The sequence below is a fragment of the Hyposmocoma kahamanoa genome, unplaced genomic scaffold (assembly GCF_003589595.1).
Source record: "Hyposmocoma kahamanoa isolate Upper Pololo Valley unplaced genomic scaffold, ASM358959v1 215, whole genome shotgun sequence".
In the NCBI taxonomy this organism is placed as follows: Eukaryota; Metazoa; Arthropoda; class Insecta; order Lepidoptera; family Cosmopterigidae; genus Hyposmocoma; species Hyposmocoma kahamanoa.
In genome coordinates, this window is record NW_020653736.1 from 2,829,082 (window position 1) to 2,850,627 (window position 21,546).

Consider the following 21,546-nt stretch of genomic DNA (forward strand, 5'->3'; position numbering starts at 1 on the left):
ACAGAACAATAATTTCTAATTTTGACAATTCCGCTAAGGGCTATATAATATTAAAAGAAGAAAGGAAATTTTGAAAGTCATTCAAACTTGAAAGTAATTAAAACTGAATAAACAAATAGGAACGAAACGAAGAAGTGACGATCGTATGCAAACTGCAGAGCGATTGCCTGATTACCCACCCTACGCTTTACTAATAATATATACCCACCAACCTTAGGCAATTTCTAGTGAACAAATATAGTGACTTGTCAACGTTAACATTAAAAAGTGAAACAATGCTCTTAGAAATATAACGTTAAAACAACACAGTGCTCCTGGAATCGAACAACGGGTATTGTAAACTTTTTACTTGGAAGTTAAATGACGAAATTTAGTTTTGGTTTTAAAGATATGTTGATTACCTTCAAGCAACTCTCCACTGTATTGCTCACACAATAAAGTTGAAATTGCTTTATTTTTTTCTTTGTTCAATACGTAAGATGGCTCTCAGACCAAAAGGTCCGTTTATGTTAGGGGGTAAGGTATCTCATGTATATGACTGTACATTGTAATTTAATAATTCAACAATGGCCCGGAAATTACACGGAAATCAAATTGCTGCTTTTTTATACAAGTATCACCATCACCAATGACCTATATTATATGTTTCACTGCTTGGAACGGGTGCCCTAAACGAAAAGAAGTTGGGGATTTTATTCGATACCTCCAATGAACACTACTACAACTTAGTTTCTGGAGCTGTTCTGTTTTTATTTTGTGTTATGTTTCTTTTTTTTCACAAAATTCGTTGGTTTTTTTTTCAAATTTAGTTTTTTGTTTCTTCATTTAAATTTGGGGAGCATGGTATTAGTAAATAAATACTGTAAGCGACATATTAGACATATAAATAATTTTGTCCTATTGTAATTATATTTTTGTAATATTAGAGCACTATTTATATTAAAGAGTATATTTGGTCATGAGTATTGTTTCCGTTGCTACATTGTTAGGTTGGTAGCGCCAGTAGCTTTAGTTGATGGCGCCACAATACACTATATTGGTGGCGCCAAAAATGCAGCCCTACCAAAAAGCTCCCACCATACTGCTAACGTTTCTTAATTGGTGATACTCGATTGCTCGACATTCTGTTTGTTGGAGTCTCAGAGGACAGTGCCTCTCATCTTGCTTTACCGTGCTATTTTATCATGCAAAGTGTATAATTGTAATAAGTCTTCATATCAATAAACGAAGAACACAAGGAGTTGGAATTTTATTTCTGAAACTTCCTAATAATACTTATGGCAGTTTACAAAAATAACGGAAGTATCGTTATAGGGTTTTCAAGAGTTGTGAACCTTCTTCGACGTGCTGGTGTCATCTCCGTTACAAGAGGCGTGTGCCAGCTACTAGTTATTCACAGATATATAATATAAGTTTGAAATTATATAAATTCATACGCGTAAAATGCGTCATACCGAGCGGAATTAATAAAAGCTATGGAGTGTTGCTAGCTTAACGCTCCACTATACAATTATATTGTTGTCCTTGTCTATACTAATAGAGAATGGAAGAACTTATTATATTTTATTATACATTGAAACAGGTTATAAATGTGATTGGGGTCCTATTTCGGCACCGCTAATAAAGCTCATTCTGTTATAACTTATAATTCTCGAACCTTCAAGCAAGCGTTCTCGAAACTTTTCAATGCACACATTTTAATTTTGAATAGAAGGGTATTTAAAACAAATATTACTGACAAATAATTTTTAACCCCGTAATGTAAGTATTTGTTATACCCGTAGGTACAATTTTGTTATTACTGGCATAGTTTAGCACATGATAAATTCCATAAGGATCGCCGTATCGTGCCGCGGTCACAACATGAAATGCCACACCGTATGTGGGCGTTTTGACATCTACTCGTTTGTGTTGTCGGTGGAGGATATAAATGTTTAAATTCCGTAACTTGTGTGAGGGTACACCTTATTTGCCAGCCCATAAAGATAACATACTTCCTGTATTGTTACTTCGAATAAGCGTCTGCAAAGTTGTCGAGTAGGCACATTTCTAAAACTGTTAGCAAAGTATTTGATTACTAAAGTTTATTACATTTATATATTCATAGCATGTAGTGACTAATCAATATGATAAATGTAGTCTTATTTAAAAGATTGCTATCATCTATAATACCTACCTAACCTATGACGTGCGCTCGAGTGATGTGTAAGTGGAATACACGTGCAGTGATAGAAATATTTCGTTTCTTTACTTTTTTTGTTATCTCAGTGAGAGTTCCACAATGGCATCATGGCCGCGTGGTAAGTTCATTACCCAAATGTGTTTAGCGGGATTTTTTCTTGGACAACAACCTCACCTTAATAGGTAGTGATAATAGGTAGTAAGCATTAGGCAAGTGTCTATGTTATTTAAGTGCCAATTCAGTCTAACCTAAATCAAGAGTCTAATTACGATGAGTGTTGCGGATAGAAGATATACAGAAGGTGTCAGCACAAAATTAATAAAATCTACTTTTGTAATACGAGTACAATTAAGTTAAAATTTTATTTTGTTATGATTTTCTACTAAACTTGTTTTAAATTCTTTTACTAACGCGCTAAATTATGATGGCCTCATCATCATAGCTCTTCTCCTCAAACGTACCGACACGCTTGCCTCTCACACCTCTGACTTGCCCTAGTCGTTTCCTCATGTCAGAGGACCACGGTCAGTTTCGTTCTACTTCTGAAGCGGGTGATTTACCTTCACCGGTTTGTATCCAGCGCGTCCCTTACGACCGTGCAAAATTTAGAGCACGATTAGTGTGTTACTTGGGTGGTGCGTCTTGTTGGTGCACGGCCTCGTAATCGCTTTACTTCCGTGTTTCCAACTACAATCAGTTTCCCAAACTTTCATCACATCATATGGCTGAAATATGAAAGAATGCATTGGTGGCACCTGGTGAATAGCCGGGTTTGGAGCTGAGACAGGATGCATTGGTTGGTACGATTAGCTATCGAAGGTCTTCTCTGTCCTTCATATTGCATTCTGTCTTCCACAGTCTTTCCTGGCTGTTTTTAAGGCCATCTTCTTTATTTAATACGTTGTTTTAGGCTGTTAAAACCGAAATGTGAAAGTTTTTGACGATTGTACCTATACAATTCTTCTCCTAAAACTGACAATTGTAGAAGATTTCAAATACAATGTGAATAATGTTATAGTAACTTCGAATAATGAACCACATGGCGACCTATATATTAATCCTTCGTGTGGGCGTGGATTTGCTTCAATTAATTAATAAAGGCTGTAGTGGTAACCTAAAACTGCTGTGCGTAAATAAAGGACTATGGACAACCCAATGTCAACTCGGAGGGTAACTAAAATGTTGCTTACGTTATTTAATGCTATGGCCAACGACTTCAATCTATATACAACAACATTCACAGCAACTACATATTTCAAACAAAACACTATCAATAGTGTTGGGTTTTGTTTTATAATAATAATAATTTGTTTATTTGCTTAAAACATAGTATAACAGTAGATGTTACAAGAGAGTACCAGTACAAACATGTATAGCATATATTAAATAGCATGCAAATGTCTAGTTATATAATGTCGATCACACTACCACAACTCAATAATACAAAAATGTCACAAACGTGTCAAGTTACAAATTAATTTGGTCAAGAATGATAATTTTCAAGACAAAATCTTACATCTCATTTTCTGTCAAATATTTCGTTTAGGTAATAAAAATTATTTTTATTTAACCAGCTTTGATTTAAATAAACTTAAGTGTAATAGTTTCATCTCAAGTGGTATTTTATTATATATGTCAACACACATCTTTAAACAACTTTTACTGTATATAGCAGTCATAGGAATAGTGTCAAGTACAAGTCTATTCGGGTGTCTGCTGAGTCTAGTATTCACATCACAGGCTTTCTTAAACAAATATGTGTGTTTTCGTACAAAGATACAAATTTCGTATATATATAATGATGGTAGTGGCAACAGACCAAGGCTCTGAAGCAAGGGTCTGCATGTTTCATCCGGGGGAATTCCACAAATTGCTCTAATGCATTTCTTTTGTGCTATAAAAGCTCTGTTTCGATCTGTACTATTACCCCATACTATAAGACCGTAACGTAATATGGATTCTACATACGCCCTATATGTGGTTTTGACAGCTTTCTAGTTTGTTATATTTTTCAGCTTTTTTAAGGCATATACAAACTTATTGATTCTCGAACATACATTCTCGACGTGAGTTTTCCAGTTCAGTTCTTAATCTATGGTTACTCCAAGAAATGTTGTGTGGGATACTTCCTGAATTGCATCGATATTTAATTTGAAATTATGTTTAGTATGTCTCGATTTATTAAATTGTGTATAGTTTGATTTGTTTAAGTTAATATTCAGATTATTTGAATGTAGCCAATTGATTATTTTAACAATTGTATTGTTTATGTCTAGTTCATGCTCTCTTATTGATGTTGTTTTTCTACTAGAAGTTATTATAATAGATATGTCGCCAGCGAATAATATGCATTGATGTTTTGTTTTGTCTGTAATATCGTTTGTGTACAGCAAGAACAGAATAGGTCCTGTCACACTTCCCTGTGGAACTCCACGTATTTTGATTTTAGGTACTGACTTGAATTCCAATAATTCATTATTTGTTATTTTGGAGACAACAACGCATTGTTGACGGTTTGCCAAGTATGACTCCATCCATTGCAACATAGGTCCTCTTAACCTGTCCTTTCCAATTACTTAAGAAGTAAATTGTGTGACATATAGTCAAATGCTTTTGACATATCAAAGAATGATACTGTAGTTACGTTACCGCTGTTAATATTATTCAGTACTGATTTTATAAGAGTATACATTGCTAATGTTGTAGATTCCGCTTTTGGAAGCCATGTTGTTCTGATTTTATAATATTGAGCTTATCACAAAAGTCTAGAAGTCTTTTATACATACACTTTTCAAATACTTTTGAGAAAATGCATATAAGTGTAACTGGGCGATAATTATTAATATCATCTTTTTATCTTTTTTAAAAATCGGTTTTATAATTGAATATTTCAATGCTTCAGGGAAAGTTCCCGAAGTAAATGATAAATTTATTAAATGAGTTAACACGATAATTATTTCATTAATACTGGGTTTTACTATTTTCGTGCCAATTTCTTCATAACCTTCAGAGTTCGTATTTTTTAATGACGTCACTTCCCGCTTTACTTCATCTTCTGTTATAGGTGATAAAAACATTGAGTTACCGAGCATTTTATTCGTAAGATTATTATCTGATCGAGTCAAGTCATTTCTTTCTTCAGAAAAAAAGTCGTTGAAAGCGTTAGCAATGTCAATTGGGTTAGCAATTTTAGTATTGTTGATTGCAATGTCGTTGATATTAGCGTCATATCTCATATTACTACTTTCAGCCTTAATAATCGACCATGTCACTTTACATTTATTGGTACTGTTATTTATAAATTTTGCATTGGCGTTTTTTTTTGATCTGTAAATACTTCTTAAAATTTAGATATTAATATTTATTGTTTTCCGTCTTGTTAGCATAACACTGGTATCGTAATTTACGTTTAGTTTTAGCACTTTTCCTTAATCCACGACTTATCCATTTTTATCTCTTATCGTTGATATGTATTTTAATTCGAATCTTTGGAAAATATGAATTATATAGCAAGCGGTAAAAATTTATGAAATTAATCAAACGCTACATTAAGACCTGGGTCTGTAAATACTTTAGACCATAAAAGTGCATTCAAATATTCTTTGAATTTTCTAATATTTTGCAAAGAAAAATCTCTTTTGTAGGTAAAGAAGAATTTTAATTTTGGAGGCATATGCTGTACAGGAAAACTTAGTAATTGTGAAGTGTCATGATCAGAAAGATACAGGGGCAACACAGTAGCATTTGAATCCTTTATATTACTTAAAATATGATCTATACAGGAGTGTTTGCGCGTGGGCACATTAATAAGGATATTTATTTATTTATTTATTTATTTGCATTTTACATGTAGTGTTATTATAGTATCTTAGAACTATGTTAGGAACTACATGCGATACCCTGTAAGGGCGTTGCAAAGTACTTATGATAAGTTTAATATTTAGTTTAGTTTAATATTTAAGTTATGATTTTGTGCTACTTCCTGCAAATGGTTTGTTGTCCTTCCTGGTTTTAATGTATTAATATCAAAGTCACCAGTGACGACAATATTTACCTTATACTTTTTATGTTTATCATGTAACAAACAGTCTAACTTGTACAAGAAAAGAGATGAATCTGAAAGAGGGTTTTTATATGCGTATATAATAATAAGTCTGTGTACTGGGATTTCTATTCCGCATACTTCAAATAATATTTGAATTGCCATATTTTTTATGAAAACTAATTCGTTATATACTGTGCCCTGTTTTACTAAGATAAAAGTTCCTCCTCTTCGTGCGTCTCGGCAAAAAATTGCAGCCAGACTATAATTCTGAATTTTTAAGTAATTAACTTGGTCTGAACTTAAAAATGTTTTAGATAAACATATTATGTCCGGATTTGTATTTTGCTGTCGTAAGTCTATTAGCGTTAATTCTAATAATGCTTGCTTAGCCAAAACACTACTAATATTTTGATGAATTATTCTAAAATGTGATGTTAGCTGTTCAGCAGTCTTTTTATTCTTCTTATGTAATACTTGGAAATAGAATGGTATCGTACTCTTTTTGTCATTTTTTTGTACTTTTGTCATTCTGTTGTTTTGTAGGGCTTGTATCAGAGTTAGTTTTAATGCGTGAAAAGTGGTATGGTATCTAACTTTCTTAAGTCTTTTGTCACTTATTCCAGTATAATAGTACATTTTATTAACATCATGTGTATAAACATATAGATACACATACGCGCGTACATAAATTAAAAGCACATGATGTTCTATTATTATTTGAAACAATCCATTACTCAGGAGTTGTACAAAACAAATATACGTGATTTAGGTCCGAAAAATAGTTTCATTTCCGATATGTAACAATCACGAAAAGCTAAGAACTCGTTATGAATTGCTGTTGAATTTTCTATCTATTTACATCTTATTTCCCACACGCAAAAAAATGTCAAGTAAATGTAACTGTCATACACGGAAATAAGTAATAAATATTAAAGGTACTTTTCCTTCCATGAAATCAACAAATTTATGTATAAAATATGTGCGGGTAGGCAAAGCACTCAACAAACATACTTATCGTTATCGACACAATCGATAACATACGAGGATCGTGTGTCAGTTTGTTATCCATTCGATACAAAAAAAAGTACCTACGTATAAGTGAGCGTTTTTTATTAGGGCGATCCAAAAGACCCATTTTAAACGATAAAAGATTACTTGTTTTCGTTGACATTTAAACAAATTTGCGGATATACAATTTTATAATCTGAAATTACTAACTTCTTAAAAACGAATAGGAATTTTGACTGTCATCAATCCGCGAGATTCATGCTTACAAAGCAAGCATAAACACTGGGCTATAATTAACCGACTTCAAAAAAAAGAAGATGTCGCAAATCCGACTGTTTTTGTTGTGTATGTAAGGGCACGTTTTCATTATGTCATGACGACAGATAGTCGTGCAGTTTACAGTGTCGTGGCTTCTATATTTAAATGAAGTACACGACTTTTTTGTCGTTACGACGACAGACCGTTGTGACAATGGGAAGAGATAGGGCGCGTTCCTATTATGTCGTAAAGTTTTATTTACCGTTGGACGACTGTCGCGTCTAGCCTGTTCCCAGTAGATCGTGACGACAATTTATCGTTTCACGGCAGCCGTCTTGTCGTTTGCACGACAGAGTCGTTTGTTGCGCTGCAGTCGCTTCTACGATTATGTTATTTTGGAAACCAGTAGTGTGTGTTTGCTCCCGTGTGAAATGGATGAAGATGAAATTTTAATAATGTATTACTTTTTGAACAGGCGGAAGAGGAAGCAAATGAAGAAAAGAAAGTGTGTACATCCAATGTTTTTAAAAATAGTTCCATTAGGACTGTGTCAAACGTTTATAGATGAACTGAAAAGTGATGAGAGAACATTTTGGGACAATTTAAGAATTTAATATTTTGTAATAATATTATTACATAATCCTATTGGAATTCTTTTTAATAACGTTGGATGTACCCACAACTTTCTTTTCTTCTTTTTCTTTTCTCTTCTGCCTACATTATTATAATTTCATCTTCATCCATTTCACATTGGAGCGAACACACTCTACTCGCTTCCAAAAGAACATAGAAGCAACTGCAGTCAGTGCATCAAACGACCATGTCGTGCAAACGACAAGGCGACTGCCGTGAAACGATAAATTATCGTCACGATCTAGTAGACGCGACAGACGTCCAACGATAAATAAAACGTTACGACATAATAGGAACGCGCCCTTACGTGATTACTTCGACTTTTGTGGGCCGATTTCGATGATTCGTCTTTTGTTTGGTGTTATTTTAATGGGACCACTACTGAGGTACCCACCTCAGTAGTAGTCCCATTAAAATATCTAAAATATTTCACCCACTTTCCCTTACCCGGTTTCTTGTTTTATTTTTTTTTAATTCATTAATAATACCAAGTGACGGGACGAGCTTTAAATCGCAAAGATTTTACGGGCACTGAATTCCACTCCCTAGCTGCTCGCCATACAAATCTAGAAGCGAAATGCTTCGTGCGAATCCGGGGGATATCCAAACCATAGGGGTGGAACCCCAGCCCACGTCTGGTTCCCCGATGATGGAAAGGGGAATTCCATCGCACACTCTCCGTGATATATCCTGTAGAATACCGATAGGATGGCAACTCTAGGGCGGTGTTCAAAGCTCTGCAGCTTCGCCTCTACTAATTCCGAGTCACCTATAAGCCTCTTGTTTTAACATTATGGCATTGATCGTATAGATTATTGCATTACGGTTTAAAATAAAAGTATTGTATATAATGCGTCTTTACTGGGCACTGGACAAACATTGATAAAAAACGTCGATGTCGATGCCCCTATTTCCGGCTCATAGCAACCAATTAGCCTACACAGTGTGACAGCAGACACATAGCTGTAAAACATTTTAGCGCCTAACCGTTGTATGTACACACACAATTTACGTTGCATGCCGGTCTTCGAAATTGCTCAGTCGAGTTTATTCTCTTCGAACGTGTCTAGCGCGGAGTTTAAATATCTATTTTTAATCATAACGTCATGTTCATTCAGAACGAGTCATTAGTGTTGTAGTTATCCGATTTAACAGTGCACAGTGCGGACAAGTTCATGAGTCGTTTAAATCTTATTTTAATTATTCTTTCCCGTAAAATTCAACGTGTATTCAGTAAGTACATTAAATAGATGTGTTGAATGTAAAAAATACTTATATATTTTTAGTGTTTTATGCATTTAAAAACGGTTTCCTGTAATAATTTAAGTTTTGCATAATACAATTTAAAAAACTTCACTCGAGAGGCGTTCGAAAACAATACGTATGCTATTTATTTACGTATTGTTTTTTATTATAAATAACAACATAATTATATGCTATTAGAAATAACAAAAATAACAAATTAAAATTTCAGTTACAAGTTTATTGATATTACATGATATATTTCTTTAAAATAGTTGTTTACAAAAGCACGCCCACCGGTAGTAAATAACAATGTGCTCAGAATACGAGAGCTTACTAACTAGCTATCACCGGAGGGTAATTTTCGGGTTGGTTTTCCCTACCTAATTATTAATTAATTATCGTTATGTAAGTATTCGAGTATATTCTCTTGAAATATTAAATGATATTTCAGGATACTATACTCGAATATTTAATAATACTTCATAATTATATTCTAGAATATTTAAATAATAAGAATTGCAACTGAAATTAGGTCGAGATAACCAACTTGAAAAGTACCTGGAAATATTTTAGTATGTTTATATGGGAACATTTGTTTACATTGTTAAAAATAGTTATTTTGTAGTCACCCAGTTGAAAATTAACGTCTGAGTGCATTAGAGTCATTAAGGAATAGTTTAACAATTGCTTTTTTAATTTGAAAAGTGTTATAGTGTAAAACCTGTTCTTTGACGCACGGTTTGTAAGATTTTTCTAATTGAAAATTGAACCTAACGTCGCTCATACAGTGTTTAAATTTCAAAATTAATGTGTTTGAATGTGAGGATATAAAAGTAGATTAATATCATAACGTCGAGTAATGTCCTTCACATTTGATTAAATGGGTAATTTTGTGGTTAGTTGTCTCTACCTAATTTCGGTGCAATTCTTATTATTTGAGTTTTCGAGTATTATTATCGCGAAATATTAAATAATATTTCGAGATACTACACTCAAATATTAAGTAATACTTCATAACATTATTCTAGAATTTGTAAATAATTAAAATTGCCACCGGAATTAGGTTAAGAAAAGTAACCTAAAAATTACACAGGTTATAATTCTGACCAATTCTGACGTAGTCAAATTACATTTATATTATATATAAGATTATATATCAGATACTTTATATAAGATTAGATACAACTTTTTTTGCATGTTTTTATCTTCAGAAAGATGACTAACTGTTGCAAGGTTGTTTGTGATGGTGAACAAATTGTCCTCCTAGTGTTTGAAAATTGTAAAACAAAAACCGTCTTTTTAACATAAGAATAATGGTATGATAATTAACTCGGAATAATTACATTTAAAGCGCTTAAAGACAAAATGCTGTTGTGGTATGAAAGATATGGTTTGGTCATGAAGAAAGAATGTATTTTGGTAGATGGCGTATATTATCTCAACCAGATTGAGGATGTCCTAAAAAAGACTGGGACAAAGGTACCGAGAATAAATTAAATTATATGAATAAAATATAACATGTAATAAAGTTATATGTAATTAATTAATTAATATCATCTCTCTTCTTTACAACATTCTACATAATCCTTTATCTCCCAGGTAACTGAAAGGGCGTTTCGGCTTTCTCAGATCCCTGGATAAGGCTTGTCGTTCTCTCGTTAAGTCCCAGTTATCTTTACCATCATTCAACTCCGGTTTTTATTCTCACTCCTTTACCGCATGACCACGGTCAGACTTTGGAACGCACTTCCCGTTACTGTTCATGATAATAAATCCTTAGCCATCTTTAAAATGAGTCAATATTGCTATTATAATATGAAATATGTATTTATGTAAGTATTTATATAGTCTGTTCTAATTTAATATTTTGGCTATTGTTTTTTTTATTATATAATTTAATTTTGTTTTGTTGTGCACGTAAACCCGTTAATGTAATTAATTGTTGTGTCGTGTATATTGGCCTGGAAGAAATTTCTTTTAGATTTCTTTTAAGCAGTACCATTTGTGTGTGTTTTACGCTTTATTAAATGTGATTTGTGTTTTCCTGTGCTATAAATAATTAAATAAATAAATACATTTTTACGTAATCCTCGTAACGCGTTAAAACACTAACAAGTTTATTTAAATACGGGGTGTTTCAGAGCTATGGGACACGGAGGGTACTTACTTTAAATATTGTTGACAGGATATTTTGCTTAATGGAGATATTGTTTTATTTTTAAAAGTAAATAGTACTGCATTCAAAGATTTTTTTAAGGTTCTTGCCTCATCCGGGAATTGAATCGACAAAATGTGAAAAACAATCCTGTATTTTTTGTGATGTCGATTGAAAGAGTCAATAATAAGGATTAATTCATTATAAATAACATAGTATCTTAATTTAAAGCAACGCCAATTTTACATTTAAATAAATTGTAATACTTTTTTGTAATATTTTAATTATGATTTCTATACGTGCTTCTAAAAATCTGCAATATCATATTTTCATAGATAGCTTTGATTATTTACTAATAAGTACCCACTTGAAGAATTACTTCCTTCCACATTGTAAATGCAAGATAAAAAAATAATAATATGGTATTGTTAATGCATTCCCGCCATTCGATTTCTTTTTCCAGGTATATGTGGAAGATTTATTACACAAGAAGCAATTTGACAATGTGGACCAGTTAAAAACGGAATAGGTGTATTGTGTAACTCACTGAGAAATTATATAGCCATTATACACGAGCACACAACTGAAGAAACTAACTATGCACATGATCACGAAAATATTAAAATAACCGCATGAAAACATAAAAATAATATTTCTAGTACCATTTCAAAGCTACGGTGTGTGATGATAATGAATGAACTGAACGAATGAATTTAAATTAGATGCAGTCGGAGCGGAACATAGGGCACTTATTATCTCGTATTTGTACGAAGAATTTATTAGGGTTCAGTAATGAAAAAATAAAAAAGGAACCCTTCCGGTGTCACTTCGGAATCCTTCTGGCTGTTGCATTATTGTATATTATGACATTCTCTAGTGCGTATTTTTTTGTCTTATCTTTTGGGCTTCACGTTTCACCAGTCTGCTTTTATGTGCTTAGTAATTTTACAGAAGGATAAAAATAGTTGAAAGGTACATATATATAATGAGTATGAAAATGACGGCTGATAGGTTGAATGACGGCGGGAGGTTGGAGGAAAAATACATGTTGAGCCGACGTAGCTTAAATATAAATAGTTTAAATAAAATAAAGTAAACAACGTAGGTGCGAAAGAATTGTTTAATTTGCGAGAGTAATGAATTGATACTTGATAAAATACACAAATCAGAGGCTTTAGTGTAAGGACGCGTTTCCATTATGTCGTGACGACAGATAGTCGTGCAGTTTAAAGTGTCGTGTCTTGTACATTTAAATTCACATATAAAAACACGATTATTCACGACTTGACGTTAGGACGACACACTGTCATGACAATGGGAAGAGCTAGAACGACAGTCGTCAGACGATAAATAAAATGTCACGATAAAAATGTAACGACAGATAATCGCAGATTTTGTCATACAAACGACAAGGCGGGTGCCGTGATAAATTGTCGTCACGATCTAGTGGGAACAGCTAGATACCATTGTCGTCCACAACACAGTCACGACAAATAGGCGTGATATGGGAACAGGCTAGACGCGACAGTCGTCCAACGATAAATAAAACGTTACGACATATTGCGAACGCGCCCTAAGTTTTCAAATGTGTAAACTTAATTACCGCGTTTGAGTTAAGATTTTAATTTAAACTTTATAAATATATATCTAAGATCTAGACAAAAATCTTGACGCAAACGCGGTAGTTAAGTTTGAATGACGCCAAATTTACACCAAGCACGTAACGCTTGTGTCACTACTGGGGCGCACGGGCGTGGCGGCGCCCCGCGTATCGTAGCTCGGTGCTTGCAGTTTGTTCACGAATGTACATAAATATTTCATAGCGACACTTGACCAAGTAACACAACTATGTAAAATCTATAAGTAACAGTAATTTCTGAGAACAATAGCCATGACTTCCAGACCTACTCCACAAACTAAACATATTGTACGGGAATTCCATTGTACAGTCGCGTGTAATGTAATGTATGTGTGTTCAAAAATCTTCTGAAGATCCAATATATGGATATAATGGATACATATAAATAAAGCAGGAGAGTGTATGTATATTTTTCGCTAGATGTAGTTTACTTTTTCTCTGAAGTAATTGTACTTATATCTTTATTAAAATGGTGTCATGATTATACTTATGGTTTTAAACACAACACAACGTACCTACTTATTTTTGAAATATCTAATATTTACAGTGTATATTCGAAAATGTGTGTACGTTCACTTTTCACTACACGCGACTGTACATTGTAACATTTCCCAAAAGTAAATACGATTCCTAAAGTTAAATCAGCTGACGTGCAAAATGTATTCAATAGTGACACGACGAAAACTACGGAGGCTATTCTACGGTAAGATTTACTTTTATTTTTTTATTTATTTGGGTCAAAAAACAGAAGACAAAATTAAAACTTGTAACTATTATTTTTAATGAGTTTTATAACAAAACTGAGAAGTGGTGATGCATATCAAGAATAAACGACGTACCGAACCAATAAAAGGTTCGACGAAAAAAGAATTACAACATACATGCATTACACTAGTAGTCTAGTGTTTAGTAATTGGTACACCAGATGTCGCGACAAGCACCAAAAAGCCATTTTTTTGTAACTAATTTTATTCGTTTTACATTGACGAGCTTCCATTTATCAAAGATACTTTAATTTCTAGTGATATCAAACAAATCAATTATATGGCGCTTATTGGACTGATTTTTAAGGGTAGTGCCGGCTATTCTTTTATTTTGTGTAGGATTAGCGCCATCTACCGATATTAGGAAGCGTTAATTTATTAATTAGTTTGTAACACACAATGTCATCTATTCATACGCATATTTGTCAAAGTTCAGACAATAATTTTAGCTCACGGTGAATATTTGAATAATATTACAAATAAAAATTAAATAATATAAAGTACTTCCAGGCGATTATCTAGCGTTGTCTAGATATCACGACGTGATTTTGACCTTTAACTGCCGCCGTGGCCGAACGGTTACTATGCTGGACCGCCAAGCAGAGCTCCCAGGTTCGATTCCCGGGCTGGGAGAAGTATTTGTATGGCCTACATTTATTTCTCTCGTGAGTTTGGGGGTAATTTGTGGTTGTCTATGTGTGTGTCCATGGCACTCGCGACACAGGGTTTCCCTAGTGCGGGCTAAGTTGAGGGTGTGCGTTATTATTATGTTAAGAGTTATGACATGTTATGATCTGTAGTATAGATATTAGCAGTTCTTTTGAGTTATTGCTCCATGATTATACATAAAACAAGTAATATTGTTCGACATAAGTATCCTAATCGCTGAGTTACATGAGGAGAAAGTATTCGCAAGGCCGCCGCGCGGCGACCGTCCAGTTACCACGCCTTCATGTACGAATAACGGCATACCAGACTACACATTTTTGTTCGAAAATCGCCTTCAGTGCAACGGAACAAGATACGCCAATGTGTAGACTGATGTGCTGGCGTGTGTACATTTGAATTCTATTTAGTAGGCAACAACATTTAAATTAGTGTTAATAATACCACAATTCAAGCCAGATTCACCCGCATGCCCGAGAAGCTACGTAAAAGCTTAATGAATAGAGCGCATTTTGCCGTGACAGTTAGATGCACGCGGCCCCCGCGCGGCAACCACGCGGCGTGAGCGCGGAGCGGGAGCATTTATTCGTGTGGAATAAATGCGCCTTAAATGTTAAAAGTTCATGATGTTTTGAGAGGTGGAACATTTTCTTCAAATTTAAAATGGAACCAATACTGAGGTACCCCTTTCCAACAAAAAAAGAATCATCGAAATCCGTTCACAAATGTCGGAGTTATCGAGTAACATACACACAAAAAAACCTAAATAAGTCGATTTAAGAACCTCCTCCTTTTTTTTTGAAGTCAGTTAATAGAATAGAAATCATTTATAATAACGCCACAACACAAAAATACACAGTAAGAAAGATAAAAGAAAGATGAAAGAAGCTAAATTAAAACAAAAAAATTTAACTATTCATCAATCGTATCGATTGTGAATGTGAATGAAATGTGAGTGGCGTAAGAGTTTCTGCGACACGCATCGGAAGCAAATAGTGGACATGCTTTGCGTTGCGATAGGGAGTTCGATCTCATTGGACCTCTGGAACGTAGTTTACAGTCATACCTATCGTGGTACAGGTCGTAAAGCAACTTGGTATCCAACTGGAAGACCACAAACGACGTTAGGCAGGTCATATTATATTGGGTAATTAACTGCATGAAAAAATATTCAACACAAGCGTAGCTATTTTGCACGATTTAACCTCCACTGGGTTCGCGAAGTAGCCAACTAAGTAATTTACTTCCATTTTTATTGACTTGCAATGTTACAAACTTGTATAAAGGCAGACTTTTTGAAAGTGGGACGAATGGCATGCTCCAAATACACTAATTTTATCCTTCACGATTTTCACACATTTCTTGATTTTAAATTCGTGTATACACGATTAAATCAGATCAGGTGCTGATCATGAGCTGGTTTGACGCACTTCATAAAGCTTCAAATTCGACGACCTCCATGGTCGCATGCCTTGCAAACCGCTTTTCATAATATGGCCATCTCAGAGAGTTACTTACTTTGGGATCGAGCAATGTACGTGATGTTGTTTAATATTATTAACCTCCTACTGACCTTAAACCTTCACATGTTGTATATTTTAACCAGTGGTAGTGTTCCACGACCAGTAACCGTCACGTGCTCCACTTCCTTTTTATGAGGCTGCCGCTTGCCAATAATCTTTGACAAAGTTTAAAATAATTATTCTCCAGGTCTCCGCAGAAACGTCCTCTTGCTGGCTTTCGCATTATGGACTATTTTGGTGCTGACGTTGAACAGGCGCTTGTCCAGGGTCACCAGCTTAGCGTTGCTTCCGCCGCCGCCACCTGAGCGGGACCTGACGCACTTTATCAGGAGTCGGAGTTTGGAGTACTATTTGGATAACATGTAGGTATACATTATATTTTCCAACTGTAACCTCATAGATGTTGTAGTTCATTATTTTTTTACTTTGACGTTTTTTATACATTTATACTAAAAATTAAAAGGTTATATATACACAGATTTCGTGTAATTATCTACAAGTGGTAATGTAAAAAATTTAAAAAGTATCGCTTATTGTACATTTGCTGCTTTGTGATGTACCTACGGCACTATTACTACACAAAAAAAAGATCACACACACAGCAGTGGTGCGATACAGAGTACGAGTAACGCCATCTACCGGCGCTCAGAAGAAACATATGCTAGCTATTTCAACATACGTCTGCGTTTTATATGTGAAGGAGGAATATCTCTAGAAAAAACGTGCCAATTTCAAGTGGAACGTGTCGTTGGAATCTTTGCTCTCTGAAGCAATTTTCATTCCAAATTATAATTCCGTACCTGAGGAGCATGACACTGTAAGCGCCATTTTTGTAATTTTACAGGTGAAGCGATTTTGTGTCGAAAAGCAGTTCGTACGACAATTAGGGTAGCTCGAAATGTTATTGAAACTCAATTAGTTTTATTTCAAGCATTCTAAATGTTGTAAATGCTGCATTTCGACACAAAATCGCGTCCCCTATAAAATTACAAAAATAGCACTTACAGTGTAATGCTTCTCAGGTACGGAATTGAAAAAAATAAATTTCCGAAACGAAATTAGTACCTAAATAACAAATGCATAGTTTTATGAAATGAATATGCTCGTATATGCACGGAAGAAAAAAAAAACAAAGGAAGTACGTTCAGCCTCGGTCGCTGTCGCCAAAATATTTCATAATTTGAAATACTATTAAATCTTAATAATGATAATGATTGACGATAATTGGTCGTAGTTTCTAATTTAAAAGAAGTAAGAAATTAAAAAAATTGACACGTCAATAATGTACACAGCGAAAATGGCGGCCTGAGCATAATAAGTTTGTGGAACTCCGCGTACTGTTGGCACACGTGCAACACAAACTAAGCATTTCCACTGTATTTATTGTTCTGTGCGTATATGTGTAGGATGCATTTCAGAAGAAGTTAGGAAGATTTGACGAGAACGCTTAAGACTTGAAGTTTCAGAAAACTTTGATTTAAATCATTCACCAAACACACATTTTCTATCTCAAGTGAGCTACTCATCGAACCATCATTAGAGCCATGTTTAGAAGACATTCCTGTGATAGTGCTGGCAGCCAGCGCCCCCACCAGATGGAGTCACCGGGAGGCTATCAGACGAACCTGGGGTAAACGGATTCCTACTTACTTCCTTATGGGGCTGGATGGTCCGCAGATAAATGAGGAATTGGTAAGCAAGTTTTAACTGTTGTAGAAAAGTTATGGTACTTCTTGTTGACTCATATAGAATATGGAGTAATAGAGGATTCACATTAATTTATCCATTGTACTAGACATTTATCTTGTATACAGGTTGTAACAATAAGGTAATACTACATTACACAAAAGAAATTTTAGGTAATTGACGACTTTAAAATAATTTTAATTGTTACCATGAGTTCAGGTTTTTAACTGGAACAGCTTTTTAGCTAGCTGGTTAGGTAACTTTGTAGTTATTTTCGCAATAATTAGTTTTTCTGACCTGTACATTGCAAAACTGAAAACAAGACAAATTAGGATTTCGTTTTTTTTTAATTCCTTAGACAAACAACTACATAGAAGCAAAAGAGTACAGAGACTTAATTGTTTATGACTTCTTGGAGCACTACCAGAATCTGACTTTGAAAACGGCCCTGATGTTGCAGTGGACCTCGCAGAGGTGTCCTGAAGCCAGGTTTCTGTATAAAACTGACGATGACGTGGTGATCAATCCTTGGAGGCTGAAGGAGGTTTTGATTGACAATGCTCATACTGAATTGGCTGGTGAGAATCTGGATTGTTTTCCGTATATTATAGACATTTGTGATTGTAAAAGTTTGACAAGGACTGCGAAGACTGGCAGTTACCTTCAGCTCAGCTGCAGTACATACTTGTAAGAAACGTATGTGTATTTGCGATATCAGATCAAAATCCAGTCCTAACCGAGCCGTGAGTAGATTTTACTGGTAAGCAAATCGGAGTTTATCTGCAATGCTAGAGTGTTTAGTTTCTTAGCTAGGAAACGAGAGTTTAGTCCTAATGTAAAGTAGTTGATTTTATAAAACAAAATATTATTATTTTTTATATATCTACGTTCCAGGCTACATGGTGAACAAATCAAGTGTACACCGTGACGAGTATAATAAGTGGTACCTACCACGGTGGCTCCAATGGGAAGATATTGTGCCGAGGTACCTTACTGGTCCGGGGTATCTCATACATGGTACGTACAGATCCATCAATTCGGGAAGTGAATGATTCACTGTGAATGCAAAAGAAGACATCCTCCACCACCACAAGGTCCTATCACCTGTGTTTACTGTATGAGCTGAATCTTTGTCTCTTTAGTGAATCTTTACAATTTCATAAGTCTGTTTTCAACTCTCAATAGCCATTTCTGCCCTTAACAGTCGATATTACTTCAGCTTGAATTAAAATTTTCCTGTACTGTTCATTGTGTTTGGGTCAAAAACGAATTTAAAACCATTTGAAAAACATGTGTCGTATACTGTATGTGTTGTTTAGTTCAGTTGACATTAAAAAATTGTACAGTTGTACTTTGGACCGTTCTTATCGTAAGCGGCATAGAGTTGGATTTAAATCCTAAGTGTCGAACTTGACGTGCACTTGATCCTGAACTTTCTTTTTTTTTTCATTTTCAGGTGACCACATATCAAAGCTCTTAGAAGGCGCCTACAAAGTACCCTTATACAATTTAGAAGACGTTTACTTTACGTATTCAGTCGCCAACGTTACTCTCCGGTACAACTTGACTCATGACAGTAGGCTGTGTCCCTTCAAACCATGGGTTTCATGGTTTGGGTGCGCCTATTTCAGGCAAGCAAGTATTCATAGTTTAACTGCTAATGAAATTGTTAAAATTTATTGGAAAGTTGAGGATATTGGTAAAATTTATGAGTATGATAAAAACGTTTGTGGATTCTATGAACGATACCTGGATAGGTTTGTTTTTTGGTATTGAATTTTTAATTAAATTATGGATGGCAAACCAATAACAAAACAAAAGGGGGAAATGAAGCGAAAGATATAAAGGGAAGGAAAAAAGATGATAACGGAAAGATTATATTGAATGAGCTCTATTTTAGCCCAGTTGATCTTAAATGAGACGCGTCGTGGAATGAGACGTCTAAGCCGAATAAGAAGAATATGAGAAAGATTTTCAAAAAGAAACAATCAGGGAGATAAAGATAGCGTTCATTGTGCAAAGTGATTAGAACTATGAGCCCGTTGTCTTATTTTTATTGCTTTTACTTAACGGGTAAGACGAAGGGTCGATAAGACGAAGAGAGAAGATCAAAATTCGTTGGAAGTTCTTTACTCAAAGAATAAAATATATGAGTGACCTATATTGGACCAAGGCTAGAATAAAGGGGTCCAAAATACTGGCAGATTTACAGGAATTAAAATTATAAGCATTTGTTGTGAGTACGAATTGGTACAATATATTTTGTAAGATCTTTGTAAAATCATTTGGCAAGCAAATAAAGATGAATATGGATATAAATGTGAGTACCGGTGTTACGTATAACTTTATATAAGAAGGGCCCAAGTCTGCAAATTTTAAATCATCTGAGTTCTGTGTCGAAAGAGTGCCAATGGCAGGATTTTGTACGTTTGGTATTCTCATCGAGTATATAACCACAAATAGGGACGAATTAAGGGCCATCCATCCCTGGCAAGTCATCAGGCAAATGGGCCTTATGTCATTTATAAATATCAATTCTCGTTTGCGCCGAAATCACAAATTAAGCTGGAATAGTACAGCGTCAACAACTTACGTGTACGTCTCCGTATATTCCAAAAATTATCTGTGGTGTGGGAAAAACAGCAAAACTTCTAAATACAAAACAAGCGGAATCACATTTCATCGGTAATTTAATATTAAATATGTCATTTTTAAATTTTCGTTCATTATAGCAAAGCTCAAGTTAAATTAGTCGATTTGAAGTGAAACAATTGACGATACCCGTCAATTGTTTCGAATTTGGGCTGTCCAATCGGAGCGCAATTCTCACCGTAATGATTTGGCAGAATAGTTTTCAAACAAATGACATTTCGTCTCTATTTCCGGTTAAAAGTTAATAGTGGAGTGGCTTGTCAATGGCTAGTCCTTGAGCTTCTATCCAACTGTCATTGCCATTTTTTGGGCTCTTCAATGGCGACTCGATGGTACGTAGTCTACTAATTTATTTAATATAAAGAAAACGCATTTAATTTGAAGATATTTTCATAGTAGATTTATTTTAAGACATCATCAATCGTTAATGATTGAATAAATGAATGCCATTCAACTGACACTCTATTCAGACTCAACTGCCATTGCAACTAGATATTAGCAGAATTACAAATATTATCTTAATTGCTATATAATCTCACTGGAGTCTTAATGGAATGTCCAGTGCAATGACCAGTGGATTTAAGAAAATTAGAGATTTTTACAAGATGGCTTTTAACACATTACTGTAGAAATAGTAATAAAGAATATTTCGAATTTACAAATACTAATTAACATTACATTAACATGCAATTAAGCATACACAAGACACAATACATTCCGTTACATTTGCACACCTGCTTGCAGGTTGTATACATTGTACCTAAATTAATTTAAGATCTGTATATTTACTGTATTCTGGCAAATAAACGTTTTCTATTCTATTAGGTTTGCAAAAGATTATGCGTAAAGAACGTTTCTTGTAGAGTGAACGCCTTGACTAAGTTTTGCCGAGTAATAACACCATACGGCAAAGTGCCTCTTACTATTATTATTTCCTTAATGGCGGCCACTAGGCTTGGGCCAGTGTCAGTTTCGTAGAATAACTATACTCCGTCCAATCATTTATTTAACTTTTGACAGCTCGAATTCTACTCCTTTAGTGATGTCCTAATGCGTTTCCGATTCGATTTTTTATAACAATCGATTTTAT

At 34.5% G+C, this 21,546-nt stretch overlaps 1 protein-coding gene across 2 annotated transcripts; it reads left to right on the forward strand.

The window, feature by feature from the left end:
• Positions 1-1,978: 1,978 nt before the first annotated feature.
• On the forward strand, positions 1,979-20,305 carry LOC113227773 (beta-1,3-galactosyltransferase 5-like). 2 transcript variants are annotated; one of them, XM_026460777.1, is made up of 7 exons: positions 13,293-13,325; positions 13,755-13,868; positions 16,306-16,480; positions 17,633-17,810; positions 18,163-18,382; positions 18,699-18,821; positions 19,261-20,305. In XM_026460777.1, the coding sequence occupies exons 2-7, from the start codon at positions 13,823-13,825 to the stop codon at positions 19,578-19,580; spliced, it is 1,062 nt and encodes a 353-aa protein (XP_026316562.1). In that variant the 5' UTR covers positions 13,293-13,325; positions 13,755-13,822; the 3' UTR covers positions 19,581-20,305. The 2 variants fall into 2 exon arrangements, with proteins under 2 accessions (XP_026316563.1, XP_026316562.1); XM_026460778.1 differs by lacking the exons at positions 13,293-13,325; positions 13,755-13,868 and adding an exon at positions 1,979-2,300.
• Positions 20,306-21,546: the final 1,241 nt, after the last annotated feature.

Bases quoted from the DNA above. Each gene is read 5' to 3' on its own strand.
- LOC113227773 (XM_026460777.1), top strand. From the start codon at position 13,823: ATGTATTCAATAGTGACACGACGAAAACTACGGAGGCTATTCTACG. The intron at 18,383-18,698 runs GTGAGAATCTGG...TCTACGTTCCAG, and splicing joins TGCTCATACTGAATTGGCTG to GCTACATGGTGAACAAATCA. The intron at 18,822-19,260 runs GTACGTACAGAT...TTTCATTTTCAG, and splicing joins TCCGGGGTATCTCATACATG to GTGACCACATATCAAAGCTC.